Below are 12,557 nucleotides of genomic sequence, written 5' to 3' on the forward strand. Positions count from 1 at the left end.
GGGAGAAAGCAGAGAAGGACTGGCAGCACAGTCTGTTCAGCTGACGCTTCTCTTAATCACGTTTAACAGTCCATTTGCCTTTTTTTTTGCTTTATTTCCTCCCAGTCGAGCACTGGACAGTAATGTCACGGAGTAGAGAGCAAAATAAATCATAGTCATCTCGGCTTGCTTCAGCTGTGTACTTATTGTTGACAGGTGATTATTAAGATTGTTTGTGGAGTCAGCCACCCTCAGTGAGGAGGAGGAATTCGGAAAGCGCAAACTGGAGGAGAAAGACAAGGAAGCCACAGAGGCAAGGAGAGGAAATAATAGGGAAAAAGAGCCTGACAGAGAAAGGGTTTAAATCAGATGGAAAATACAGGTTAACAAATCAGCAGCAGGGAAACATGGCATGGCAAACTGAACGAGGGAGTGAATAATGGCACAAAAAAATCGCAGGACATGGAGGAGAAGGCAACAGAACCCTGACTAGCAAGCAGGCAGAGGGCTGCCTGTGCCATATGCTGGCCTTCGTTGCCAATTTGCTACAAACTTACAGGTAATAACACCATATGGGAGAGGCAGGTCATTGCCAACATGGTGGCCATTTCCTCCCGCTGCCAGAATTTGCTCACCGGTACAAATGCCCTCCCTCCGGTGCTCGGTACAGTGTTTTATGCATATTTTTTTGAGGATTCTTCTCTTATCGCTTCATCTTTTGCTGAGACCTAGCAAAGAAGCCGGCAATACTCCTCCCCATACTCTGCGGCTGCTTGGAAGAGACTTCAGAGAGAGCCGGGTAACATCACAGCTTTCTGTCACAGGCAGAAAGATTTGAGGAGCTTTTTCTGCAGGCTTGTAATTTTTTTCCTCAGCCTGCCCATTAGCGGCAGACTGCACAGCAGCAGCAGAAGCAGCAGTCACGCTCCCTTGTATAATAAAAAGTTGCAACAGATCAATGATGTTAAAAAAGATCAATATTCACTCATTTATAGCAGAGCCCTTGGCACTGCTCTCCTGTCAAACCACGGAGCAGCTCGGCGAGCACTGGCATGCCACGGCGCTGTGGCCCGGCGTCTGGAAGCGCTGCGTGTAAGCAGTGGGAGGGAGGGCGGGCTTGGCTCTGGCGTGGTGAGGGGTGGAGGCAGAGCAAATGCTAATTCGCACCCAGCCACACGTGAAATGAGCTCGAGATCTAACTCCCGAGCCGACAGCAGCGCCAGAACAACAACCCGCGGTGCGACCGCATCCGGGTGAAGAAATTAAAAGATCCTCCGCGGCTGCTTGTGGGGCCCGAGCGCTCGCCTGTCTCTTCGTCGTCCCCGTAGGGATAGAGAGAGAGTCCACTGCGAGGCGTCTTCGTGCCTTCTGTGTATGCAGAAATGCTAGGTGAGGGATTACACACAACCCACATCTCTATTGCCAGGCAACAGAGGAATGTGAGACCAGACTGGATTTTGGCTCCATTTGCTGGTAACCCACGGCACTGAATTTGTAATTACCAGATGTTCAGGGACTTATCAAAGCCTTGTCAATTCCTTACTGAGCATACTCCTTTTTTTTTTTAATCCGACTACCTGAAACTACAAATCAACATACACTATATCAACATCCTTTCCTATCTGGAATACTGCAATTTGAGTCTGAAGGGGATCACTCAGGGAAGAGGGGTAAAAGGGACTCGTGTCTCTGCATGAGGTCATTTGATCCACTAAATGATGAGGTGAATGAACATTTTTCTACCTGAAAATGTAAGACACCTGGCAGTGGCTCGCGGCCACAGCTCCACAGCTGGCGTAGAGCTTCCTCCTGCTCTTGCCGGCGGCGTCTCTAGAATTCTGCTGTGACGCAAGCTGGCAGTCGGCGAGACCACTTCACTGTACATGAAAGCTGTGGCCTTGGCAAGGGTCCCAGTGCCTATTACACCGATCCAAGCAATGTCCATCAGCATGTGGGCTGGGATGGAGGGGAGGGGGGGGACAAGAGCTGTACCTTTTCCTGAGTACACATGTACTCTACATGTGCAATCATACTTCAGCAGCATCGTGTTCCTGGCAGCATCAAGCTGCGAAGGGATTGATGTATTCCCCAACAGGGGGTTTGAAGATGAAGCCAAATCCCAACAAAGGGACTGGAAAGCAAAGAGGAAGTGTCATTGCTATCTGGTGAGTTTGCAAGGCACAGACTCCAGTCAAACTTGTTTTTCTTTTCAAAATAAATAAATAAATCACCATCTTAATTCTAAGATCCCTGTAGTGTGGCACATGCTTTCATTCTCACCAGGCAGTTTAAAACCAGGAGGAGAGACAGGCTTGTTCGATATACAGAAGTGCTATTGAACATGATGCGTGTAAGATGCTTTTATTATATACTCTTCAGCACATCCTTAATAAGAAATAAGCACAGCTGCTCGAGTGTGTGCAGAAACATTTATTTTAAGATAAATGTGCTCTCACAGTGCTCTGACCTTACTTTCTGAATCAGAGTGATGGATAGGAGGAGAAACAGCAGGAGGGGGTTAATTTGAGGCCCTCGGCACTGCTCATTATCTTTTGATCAGGGACTGACAACAGTTGGCCATCCGTGTGTCTCGTTATGCATGGAGGTTTCTACGAGGCTCACCTGTGCACTGTCCAAAGTGCTGCACTGTGATGTCCTTGTCCTGTCTACAGGCTATGGTCCTCAGCTGGCACTGGTCGGCATAGGTCACCCCATCTGAGCCGCACACCTGCTCCACAGTGACAGAGATGGAGCGAAGGGAGAACACGTTAACTCCCTACAGGCAACTAAAACAATGTGTTTCCATTCAAACAACTTATTTCTTTAGACAGTTTGAAAGACACACCTTGGTTTTGTTTTTCAAATCGCAGTCAGGTGAGGGGCACTCACAGTGGGCCTGGCCATTCACCTTAATGCAAGTGGCTCCATAGTTACATTGTAACTCTTCACAGGAAGTTGGGGCTTCAGGACCTGTGGGAGAAACAGGTTTACACTGCTATACGTGCTGTACACACTATATGGACAAAGGTACTGGGTCATCTATGCATCCTGTTAGAGCACCACTCTTGAATTCAGTGAGCTCTTCATTCTTTCATCAATGACTGTGAATGCAGGCTGCATGGTTAGGTGCTTGATTAAAAAAGTCTGTGGCAATGGGACTGAAAACACCTGAATTTAAAGATTAAGAGGTGTGGTCCAACACTTTTGAGCAAATAGAGTACTTTATATACAGCAATGGAGACTGTAAAATCAGACTATAGCTGGCAACATTTCTGCCACGTTTTGTTGCTTCATAGTGATTTCCTCCTTTATTCTGTAATCCTTGTTCTTTCCTGTGAGTGTTATTTCAACACCTTCTCACTTCCAAAGAGTAATATTTTACACTAGGTGACAAATCGTCAACATACTACGCTTCCGGGCACCCAACACGTTCGTAAATGATGAGATCGGAGAAACAATTAAACTTGAGAACCGTTTGGAATCAATCTACATATGTTCGTTCATTTTACTTAAATCGCTTTGGAAAACACTATTTAACGTCACTAAAGTGCTGGTAAAGGTTAGGGACAAAGTTAGTGTTAGGGCTGGAATACATGGCTTGAACGTGTATTACCGCAGGACCGTCATTCTGCTGGATTTCACCCCTAACCCGGCGCGTAACATAAAGGTGACCTTCCGCGTTCTTCAGGAACGCCGCGGAACGTGACAAATCGTCGGGATGTTACGCCTCGGGAGTGAGAACGGGCTGGTTATTTCCATTATTCATGTTGGCCTTCCCTTGCTTTTTTTGTGTATTACTGCCCTTTCATTCCTGGTTCTTTGTTCCTAGTATAGGTCCAATCATGTTTGTCCATCTAATATGCTTTCAAGACTCCAACCTTTACTTTCTGTCAGCTGGTTTTGCTGATGCATAAGGTTTTGAATTTTTGATCCTGGTCTCCTGTGTTTGGCTCTTTGAAAACATTACAATTTCCAGGTACCAAAAGTTCGGCCAGTTAAACACCCATTAAAGAATAAAATACAGTTGAACACAATAGTTAAGAACTGAAATAACCAAAAAATGTAAAGAAAAAGTCTTTAAAAGCAATGTAAAAGATGATACTGCATACAGCAGTCACTCTGTCTCTCTTGAGTGTTAACAGTGACGTGGGAACAGACTATAAGCTGCTGGTTTAGAGTACAGGGATAGCAGTTCTGATATATATGCTGGGATCAGGTCCTGAGGGGTTTTCAAAGTATAACAACAAACTGTGTTATAAGCCGTCTAGCTATAAAACTTTAACCCCAAACAGCGAATAACAATTCATCTGCACTGCTGACAACATTCATACTATACGTGTGCTACTGTGCCACAGTTTTAACCTCCTAAGACCTGAACTCTTTCATGCTATGCATTTTTTATTTCTCTTTGATATTTGGGCTGATTGGGACCTGATGAATGTAAAAACAAAGAATTACCAGATTTTTTTCTACTTGATTTTTGTTTCTGAGAAAAATGAGAGACACATGTGAGGACATATTTGGATATAAGAGCCCTGTAGAGCAAAATTTAGTATTTTGGTCTAGACAACCCATAATTTGATGTCCACATATGTGGACGCCAGGTCCTAGGAGGTTAAAACACCACTTGTCGCACTCGGGGTGATTTTATAGTGTGGAAAGGGTGAAAGACTTCATCCTTGTCTTGTATTCAGCATCTTTACACCAACCGTATAACAGTGATAATAGAATTCCCAAATTCTCTGAGTTTCAATTATTCATGGCATGCACAGCAATTTTCCAAAACTGCTGCACAAAAAAAGTTTATCTTCTGAGGGGCACAAATGTGAGCACTCAAGATCTCTCCTCAGTTCTCCCCTAAAGACTGTTTGAAGCCTTGAAGCTGTCGCAGCAGGATCTGCTGCAGGGAGTCCACCATCCACCCACCTGGATGTGAGTGTGGGGTCTTTGCATTGTTTCATCACAGAGGCTTAGAGCACCCCACCCTTTAGCTCCTGCTTTTATGTGCTGCACCCTCCTAATACTCGTCCTTTTTATCTGGCAGGGTGTGTGGCGAAGAGCCCCACCACTGTGCTGGGACTGCTGGCTTCATTAAGCATTTGACTTCCAGTCGATATCTGATGGTGCATCTTAATCAAGGAGCTGCAGGCCCCCACAGCAGGAACTAACCTTTCCTTCAACCGGCTTTGTGGCTTGTACAATCACCGGGGCTGTTTTTATTATTAATCAAAAGTAATCAATAGTCCTTAAACAGAGGTATAAACCCACACATTCAAAGAACAGTGAATTATCACAACTGTGAATGTTGTAGAGAAAATAAAATATCAATGGGAAATGTGTCATCCACATGCCATTTGTACACTTGAGTATTTTCCTAATCACTATTGAACAGCTCTCTTGCAGCCACTTCCTTCTTTGCCAATAAAGCTGATGGATGCAAAGAGCCGATGAAGAAAGAAATGGCTGCTTCGAGGCTGATCCACAAATCAGATAAGTGACAGAAAAACCACTTTGGAATGATAGAGAGAAGCTGGGACCAAGGAGAGAAATGTGTGTGTGTTTGGTTTCTGAATGCCCCACACACTGGCCTTGATGCTCTTTCTTATTACCTTTGTCGCAGCCATTCATGCCCATCTTGCTCCCATCTGGACACACGTTGCACTTCATGCCCTTCACTCCCGTCTTGCAAGAGCACAGACCCGACATCTGCTCACAATCATCCCGGACTGAGCCCGTAGCGTCGCAGTTGCATGCTGCCGTGGAAAGGTGGGAAAAAAATGAGAGAGATTGATGAGGGGAAAAAAAGGCCAGTCAATTAGCGACGACGGCAGGAAGAGAGATAGGAATAGCTCGGTTTATAGTCTGTACAAACTGTGCTTGAAGCAACCTTAGCCTCTGTAGCGTTGTGCTTGAGAGACATCTTTGTCTTAAGTATCAAGGGTTGGTGATAGTTCAACCAGCCCTAGGGGCCATAGGAGGAGGACAAGAAGGAGGGGAATGAGTACGTAAAAGAAACTCAGGAAAACAACACCGGGGAAGGACATCAAGTCCATTATGTTCCTGGAATCAATGACGTGTGTTTTCCACTCCTCTCCTGCTGAACGTGGTATTGGCGTGTGGTGTGCTGTCTGCTTGCTTTGGGTAAACCTTGTTAAGGTCAGGCCACGGGTGAGGCACCTGCAGGCTTCCTGCTGTTGACTGAAAATGCTCTGTGACTTGGGGAGCTATGTCCTATAATACCTCAGCGGCAGGATACGAGCTAGTCACCATATTGCATTACACCAAGACAAACAAGGGGTCCCGACCCTGTTCTTTACTCGAATACAAATGAGAATGGTTCATTCAGTACAGCCTTGACAGGTCTAAAGGACAAAGTAAGACATCTTTCCACAAAAACTCTCATCAAATAGTTAAGCTCTATAAATATATGGAGCTTAACTAGAAGAGAATCTAATTTGACTGACTAGATTTTATGGATATTCATTTTATAAACTGCTGTTCTAAAAAGGGTAGCTCGGAGGCACCGCTATTAATTCAGTGAAAAATGTATTGTCAAACTATGGCTCTTATCTTGAGAAATATGACTCTCACTTATGTAGAGTGGATTTCAGCCATGCAGATTTGGATTTATTTGGCAAAGACTTTAGGTTTACAGACTCAGAGGTTTTGGGTTTCTTCCCAGAAAACATTGGGGGGAATAACTGACGGTAACATTGTTTATACTCTGGAAAAAAAAATTGTTCAGTAACTATAAAAGTAAAGTAGATCAGAAGAAAAGTGCACACAGAAATATTGATGGTGTATCTAGAGCAGGGGGTGTGAATCATACAAGTCAGTCAGGACTTTGCAAACTATGAAAGTTGGAGATGTCTGCGGAGATGCTGGAGATGAAAGTTCCAGATCCTGACAAGTTTCTGACAAGACCCACTGACAAGACCCACTGGAGATCAAAGCTGGCTATATGAGGCCCATGAACTAAACCGACTTTGACATCTCTGATCTAGACTAACTATTTCACTATTTCGGGATTTCTGAAAACCAAATAAAACCTCTCTGCGTGTTAACACTTTGATGTGCATGGATTTTTTTTTTTTGGTGTGTGTGTGCACAGACCATTTGTGGAGAGGAAATGTAAAGATTGAAAAGTAACATACATAAAATGAACGTTATCGAAATAAAACACATTTGCACAGCTGATCAGATACAAAGAAGGAATTCCTCACGAGTGCAGCCGCTCATGTTCTCTGTCACGATGCCGCGGAAATTCCAGAAGCCCGGCTCACAGCGGTCACACTTCTGCCCTCCGACACCCGGCTTACAGGAGCACTGCCCGGTGGTTGGATCGCACGTCCCCTTGTAGGAGCCGTAGATATTACACTGACAGGTAGCTGAGGGGAAAAGAGCAACAAGGAATTTCACTTTTCTACAGCAAACTTACACTGCTGCTGTTTATAGATCCCTGTAGCTTATACGAGTTGGATAATGCTTACTGTGATGGATACTCTGTACTAGAGATTTATGCTAGGCTCAAATGTCAGCTAAACCCTATTCCGCAAATAAAAAGGCGGATAAAGCGCGCTGAGGTGATTTTCCTTTTTTCTAAATCTCTGCGTATTCTTATTTCTACGTCTGCATTTTCTCCATCCATGCTGTATCCCCTGGCTTACAGCTCGATGCAAGCCTTTTCTCTTCCATCTGCGCGCTATCATTTGTCAGGATCATCAGATGAAGAGATTTTTCTGTTGATACAGCGCCGAATTATCATAATTATTCCTTGGATTAAGATGAAACGTTTTCGGCTCTGCAACTTTGCTACTGTAATTGCAGTCAAGGACAACGAGGCCCATATGCTGCAAACAGCCTGATAGGATCTACTTTTCTTTCCTCCTTTTTTTCTTTTTTTTAAAAAAACTCGTGACACACTGACGGGTCAAAGTGGGACACAGAATACGACTCACCGGGACATCCAGCCTGTCCAACTCCTAAGGCGGCCGTCACATTGTCTGAGCAGCAGCCGTACACTGACACGCTGCAGTGCTCGGATACCGTCGGGTCCGGCAGAGATACGGCTGAAATCACCGATGAGGTAGGGAAGGAAAGGGAGGGGAGATGGAAGATGGAACAGGGAGAGAAAGAGGAACACCAGCATTTGAGTGATTACTGTAGGGTTTGTTGATGGTGGTGGAGGAGGGGAATTAAACAACACAATCTCTGAACAACATGTAACTTTTTGCCAACAATGAGATTGGCTTGAGGGGCAGAGGTGGAGAGCCTGGCAGTCGGCTTCAAGATAACAATTCTATTTGCTACTTTCTCCACAATGGCTCAAAATCAGGGGGAAAATGATGCTATTACCTCCAGTGAAAACAAACAATGGCATTTCTGGTGAATGTGCAGAAGCTGACATTTACCACCTACTAGAAGGCATGTTCTCTTCATTTGTTCTTGTCTAATATTACGAAATTGCACCGCTGCCCTACAACCTTCAAAAAAAGAAAAGAAGAAGAAGAAGCAGAAGAAAAAAAAAAGGCCTGCTGCATAATGCGAAGGAATTTGCCAAGCAGTCTCTGCCTGCGCACACTGTGTGGAGAGCTCCTTTGTCTAAGGATGCACCAGACGCCAAAATAGTGTGACAGCACTGAATACAGAGCCACATTCAACAAAATAAAAACAAATGCGTTCCTCAAACCTGGCGCTTCTCCAGAAATTGGAAGAGAACAACAAAACAGTCAGTGGGAGGAAAATAGGATTTGTTTAATGGCCGGAGCAAAAGCATCATTGTTCACATTTTTTCATACTTTGGAGTGAAAAGTAAAGTTGTAGATAGAAACGGGAAAAACCCTTGGTTTTCTGTGTGTCTCTCTATTCCCCTCCCCATCGCCTCTTCTAGTGTTGCTCATTTGGAGTTTGGAGGCTGGAGATACAGGGGCCATAAATCACACTGTTACTGGTGTGGATATGAGCCTCAGCCTAATGGTGATGACTCGGCGCGCTCTTTTTCCAGTGCTTTCCCACTCCAGAGATGGGCTTTGGACACAGTTCATTTAACTTGCCACTTTTCAGTGCTCCATTCGGCTATCTGTACTGAGCCTATTAGGACAAGGAGAACTTTTAATTTCATATGTTCTTCCACCCTTCAAGGGTTTTTCCCCATTGTCCGGCACAATGCACCTCGCTGTGACATGCAATATTACCCTCACATTTTCAAGGTCCACTGCTGCGCTTTCTCCGCTTCGCTGATTGTTGCTGGTCTTTTATATTCCTGCAAGGGCACATCTGCACATGTGTCTAGTAAACCAATAAAAATTTCAGTGGATTATATCGAAATCCCTGACCCTGATTTGAGTTTGCAGGCGGCAAAAAAAAAAAAAATTAAAAAAAATACTATTTTAAATGCTACAAGAGGCAAACTTTACAAATGTGCATGCAGCAGACGGCTGTGTTGACACTGTATGCAAAGTAGGTAGCTTTTCAAACTGAGAACCTCTGAAATACAAGGTTGCTTTCATGCTCCGCTACTGAGAGCTGGCATGTTTTGATAAAGTTTATGGAGCTGAGGTCAAATGAAGTTTCTCCTTACATAGCTAATGCAGAGGGCAGTGAAATTCCCCAAGATCTGAGTCCCCCCCCCCATTAGCCAATAGGAGATGGGAACCCAGAGGCCTTGTACCCATAGAGGGCTCTTCAAAAAAGGATTGATTATCCATGGATGGTAGAGAAGCGTGACAGTCAGTGCCCAAGGAGGCCAGCTTAGGAAGGAGAAGAATCTGCAGAGATGTGTGTGAAAACACTGGCAGCTCCTTCATTCTCACTCTCTTCAAACTCTCTCCATCCTCCTCTCTTTCAGACCCATGGGGAATCAAACAGACTGGAATGATCACACAAAATCCCTTAAGTGCCTTTTGCTCTGCTCCCTGGCCTGTGCTAGCAAAAAGCTCTTCATTTAACATAGCCACAGAGAGGAAGATGGTTAACCTTTGCTGCTCTGCCACTGATCTCACAGCGTTTGTGGCTGATAAATGTCATTCATCACATGCAAAGAGAGGGAGTTTATATTAAAGGAAGAGGGGAAAGTGGTGTCCTGAGGGCTAAGAAGCAAGCTCCGGAGCACAGGTTTATTGCTTTAAATTCTCTGAATATCTGGACAGAAAAGTGAGCCTTTATTACTATCTGTTAGTTCACACTTGGGCCCGAGAGAAAGATTTTTAACTGTGCTCACGAGCCGGCCCACGTGGACTAGTCACTTCCCAGAAAAGCTGGAACGCTCAAAGTGTGCTGAGTCAACCTTCCCTGAGCAAATTACACAAACCCACACATCAAATTTAACACTGACCTCCCATCATTTCACTTGCTTATGGCTAACCAGGTCACACTGAAGAGAGACAAGCAGTGCTGTCAGAATTACACTCAAACTAGAGACAATTACAACCCCATCGATGGATGGAATGAGTGGAGAAATGGGATGTCAGCGACAATGAGACTTGATGAGGGTGCTCTTGTGCACTGCAATGACATAGACTCTGAGTGGAGTAATGTACCGACCTGCACAGGGTCCCTGATTTTGAATCAACAAGTGCTCTCGTTTCTCACATCTGGCCTTCTTCAGCTCGCACTCGTTGCTGTAGTTTTTCCCATCGGAACCACAAACCTGCAAAAAGAAAGACACAAAGCAGAGTCTGAAGCAGCGTCTAGCTTAGCCCCTCAGCTCTTTTTGCTCTACCTCGCTTCAGTTATTACCAGGCCGCGTGTTTTTACCGAGGCGTGCCCTGTATTTAAAGTAAAAGCGCATTCACCTAGACGCTGAAATAAAGAGCCATTAAGTGGTTAGTTCGGTTGCTTTCAATAATACTTCACGGCCTTTGTCAGGTGGCGTTTTACTCAGTTGTAATGGACGTGGTTTAATCAGGTGTCATCAGTTTCACCACACTTAAGACCATGCGGTGACACCTGAGCCACATCCGTGACAACAAAGCAAGCTGCTGCTGCTCATGACGGTAAGATGACCTCGTGGGAAAAGAGGATATTTTTTGCTCCTGCTTATTAGACAGGTCTGTTTCTGTCGTCACTGGAGCTTTCTCCTCGCGTCACGTGGTGTTCAGTTAGGTAAGCCATAAATACAGTGTTTCTTTCCCCTGTTATGCAGACTATATCAACCTATATGTTCCACTGACGGACGCAATATAAACACCATCTCCAGCCTTATGCCTCGCCTTTCTGATGCTTAATCGTGGATGTCACAAAACTTCCTTCTGCCCAGTTACTCAGTTTCTGGGATCCTTTTTGAGTTTTGTGTTGGCTTACAAATTACCGAGGTTGTACAGTCATGCTGTCTCCGAAGAAGAAATGCTGCGAAAAGATTTTCCATCTGAAGCTGACCTTGAAAAAGTCCCCCGTGTCTTCATCCACGCCCCCATGTTTTACAATTTTGTCAAATTTACAAGAAAATAAGAAAGAAAGTGGCCCCTGATGGATTTTGTAACAAGCGAGGTTATTCGGCAAATTCAGAAGACATCTAGATTTCTTTTTATGCTAAACAGACAAAAATTCAGGAATAATTTTCCATGTAATTTTATAGGAGATTGGAGTTTGTCCGATGAAAATGTCAAAAGCAGATGTGTGCGATTTATGTTTTTGCATTTTACTTCGAAGGGACTGGAAGATTTAACCACATTAGCAGCTAATGGCAAATGATTTTTGAAGGCCGTCTTACCAGGCTGTGAGGCACACTCGTGCAGCTGTATTCACAAAGGCATCGGTCGCTTTCGTCTTCTGCGTCTTCGTACCACGTGCCTCCAAATACAAGACAGCGGTCCTGTTCACAGCTCTCCTGACCCGATCCAGACCCGCCCGAGCCGCAGTCTGCATAAAAAAAGACACACAATATCATTAACAAACATATGCACACACATCACAATCTATACATCTAGCGGGCAGCGTAGTTTTATTTGTCTTGAAGTTAAAACTACATTTAAACACTGTGGGCGCCGTAAAGTTAAGATAATTTACATTTCCCCTCGTGATGGCGAGAGGCAACCAAAGGCGCTGCTGGTAGTACAAGATAATGACCGTGTCTAGCGAGGGCCACAGATTGACTAAATAAATTAGACATCTCTGCACCACCAGTGAGGCATCCTTTCATTTCAATTACATCAGAAACAAAAAAAGGGGGAGGGAATTATTAACTCCGGCCTCCAAGTGTGCGGAGAGAATTGGTGGCGAGGCCTGCTTTATGGGTGCCTGCTTCCCGATATGAGAATGCAACTAATTGCAAAGTGTTCTGTAAAATCTAATTATCTCCCGAGACTTTAAAGAAAGTTGTCCCGGCAACACTTTAACTGCGACCCTGAAATGGCTTTTTGCTTGTTTTAAAAATGCACGTCTGTGTATCGCAGTAGGAGGAACAGCTAAGGCTGGCTTAATGTTTATAGTGAACGAGGCAGAGCAAGGACAAATAAAAACCCAATCAAGGGCCAGGATGTACAGCCCTACAAAATTATTTAAAAAGAAGCACCAGAAAGGGGGGGGGGGGGGGGGGGGATATTTGACAAGTGGGTTGATTTGAGGAAAACAAATTCGGG

At 44.6% G+C, this 12,557-nt stretch overlaps 1 protein-coding gene across 4 annotated transcripts in view; it reads right to left on the reverse strand.

Annotated features, from left to right (window-relative positions):
- The window catches only part of agrn (agrin), a 259,074-nt gene that overhangs the window by 48,000 nt on the left and 198,517 nt on the right, over window positions 1-12,557 (reverse strand). For all 4 annotated transcript variants that reach the window (XM_087834376.1, XM_006785304.3, XM_087834375.1 and 1 more), the window contains exons 11-17: window positions 11,690-11,838; window positions 10,522-10,627; window positions 7,938-8,048; window positions 7,203-7,367; window positions 5,589-5,732; window positions 2,825-2,949; window positions 2,602-2,707 (exon numbers count right to left, since the gene is read on the reverse strand). In XM_087834376.1, coding sequence (XP_087690502.1) covers window positions 2,602-2,707; window positions 2,825-2,949; window positions 5,589-5,732; window positions 7,203-7,367; window positions 7,938-8,048; window positions 10,522-10,627; window positions 11,690-11,838 — 906 coding nt within the window. The remainder of the gene's footprint in view (window positions 1-2,601; window positions 2,708-2,824; window positions 2,950-5,588; window positions 5,733-7,202; window positions 7,368-7,937; window positions 8,049-10,521; window positions 10,628-11,689; window positions 11,839-12,557) is intronic.

Source organism: Neolamprologus brichardi, chromosome 20, assembly GCF_056152115.1.
Source record: "Neolamprologus brichardi isolate AB-2024 chromosome 20, ASM5615211v1, whole genome shotgun sequence".
In the NCBI taxonomy this organism is placed as follows: domain Eukaryota; kingdom Metazoa; phylum Chordata; class Actinopteri; order Cichliformes; family Cichlidae; genus Neolamprologus; species Neolamprologus brichardi.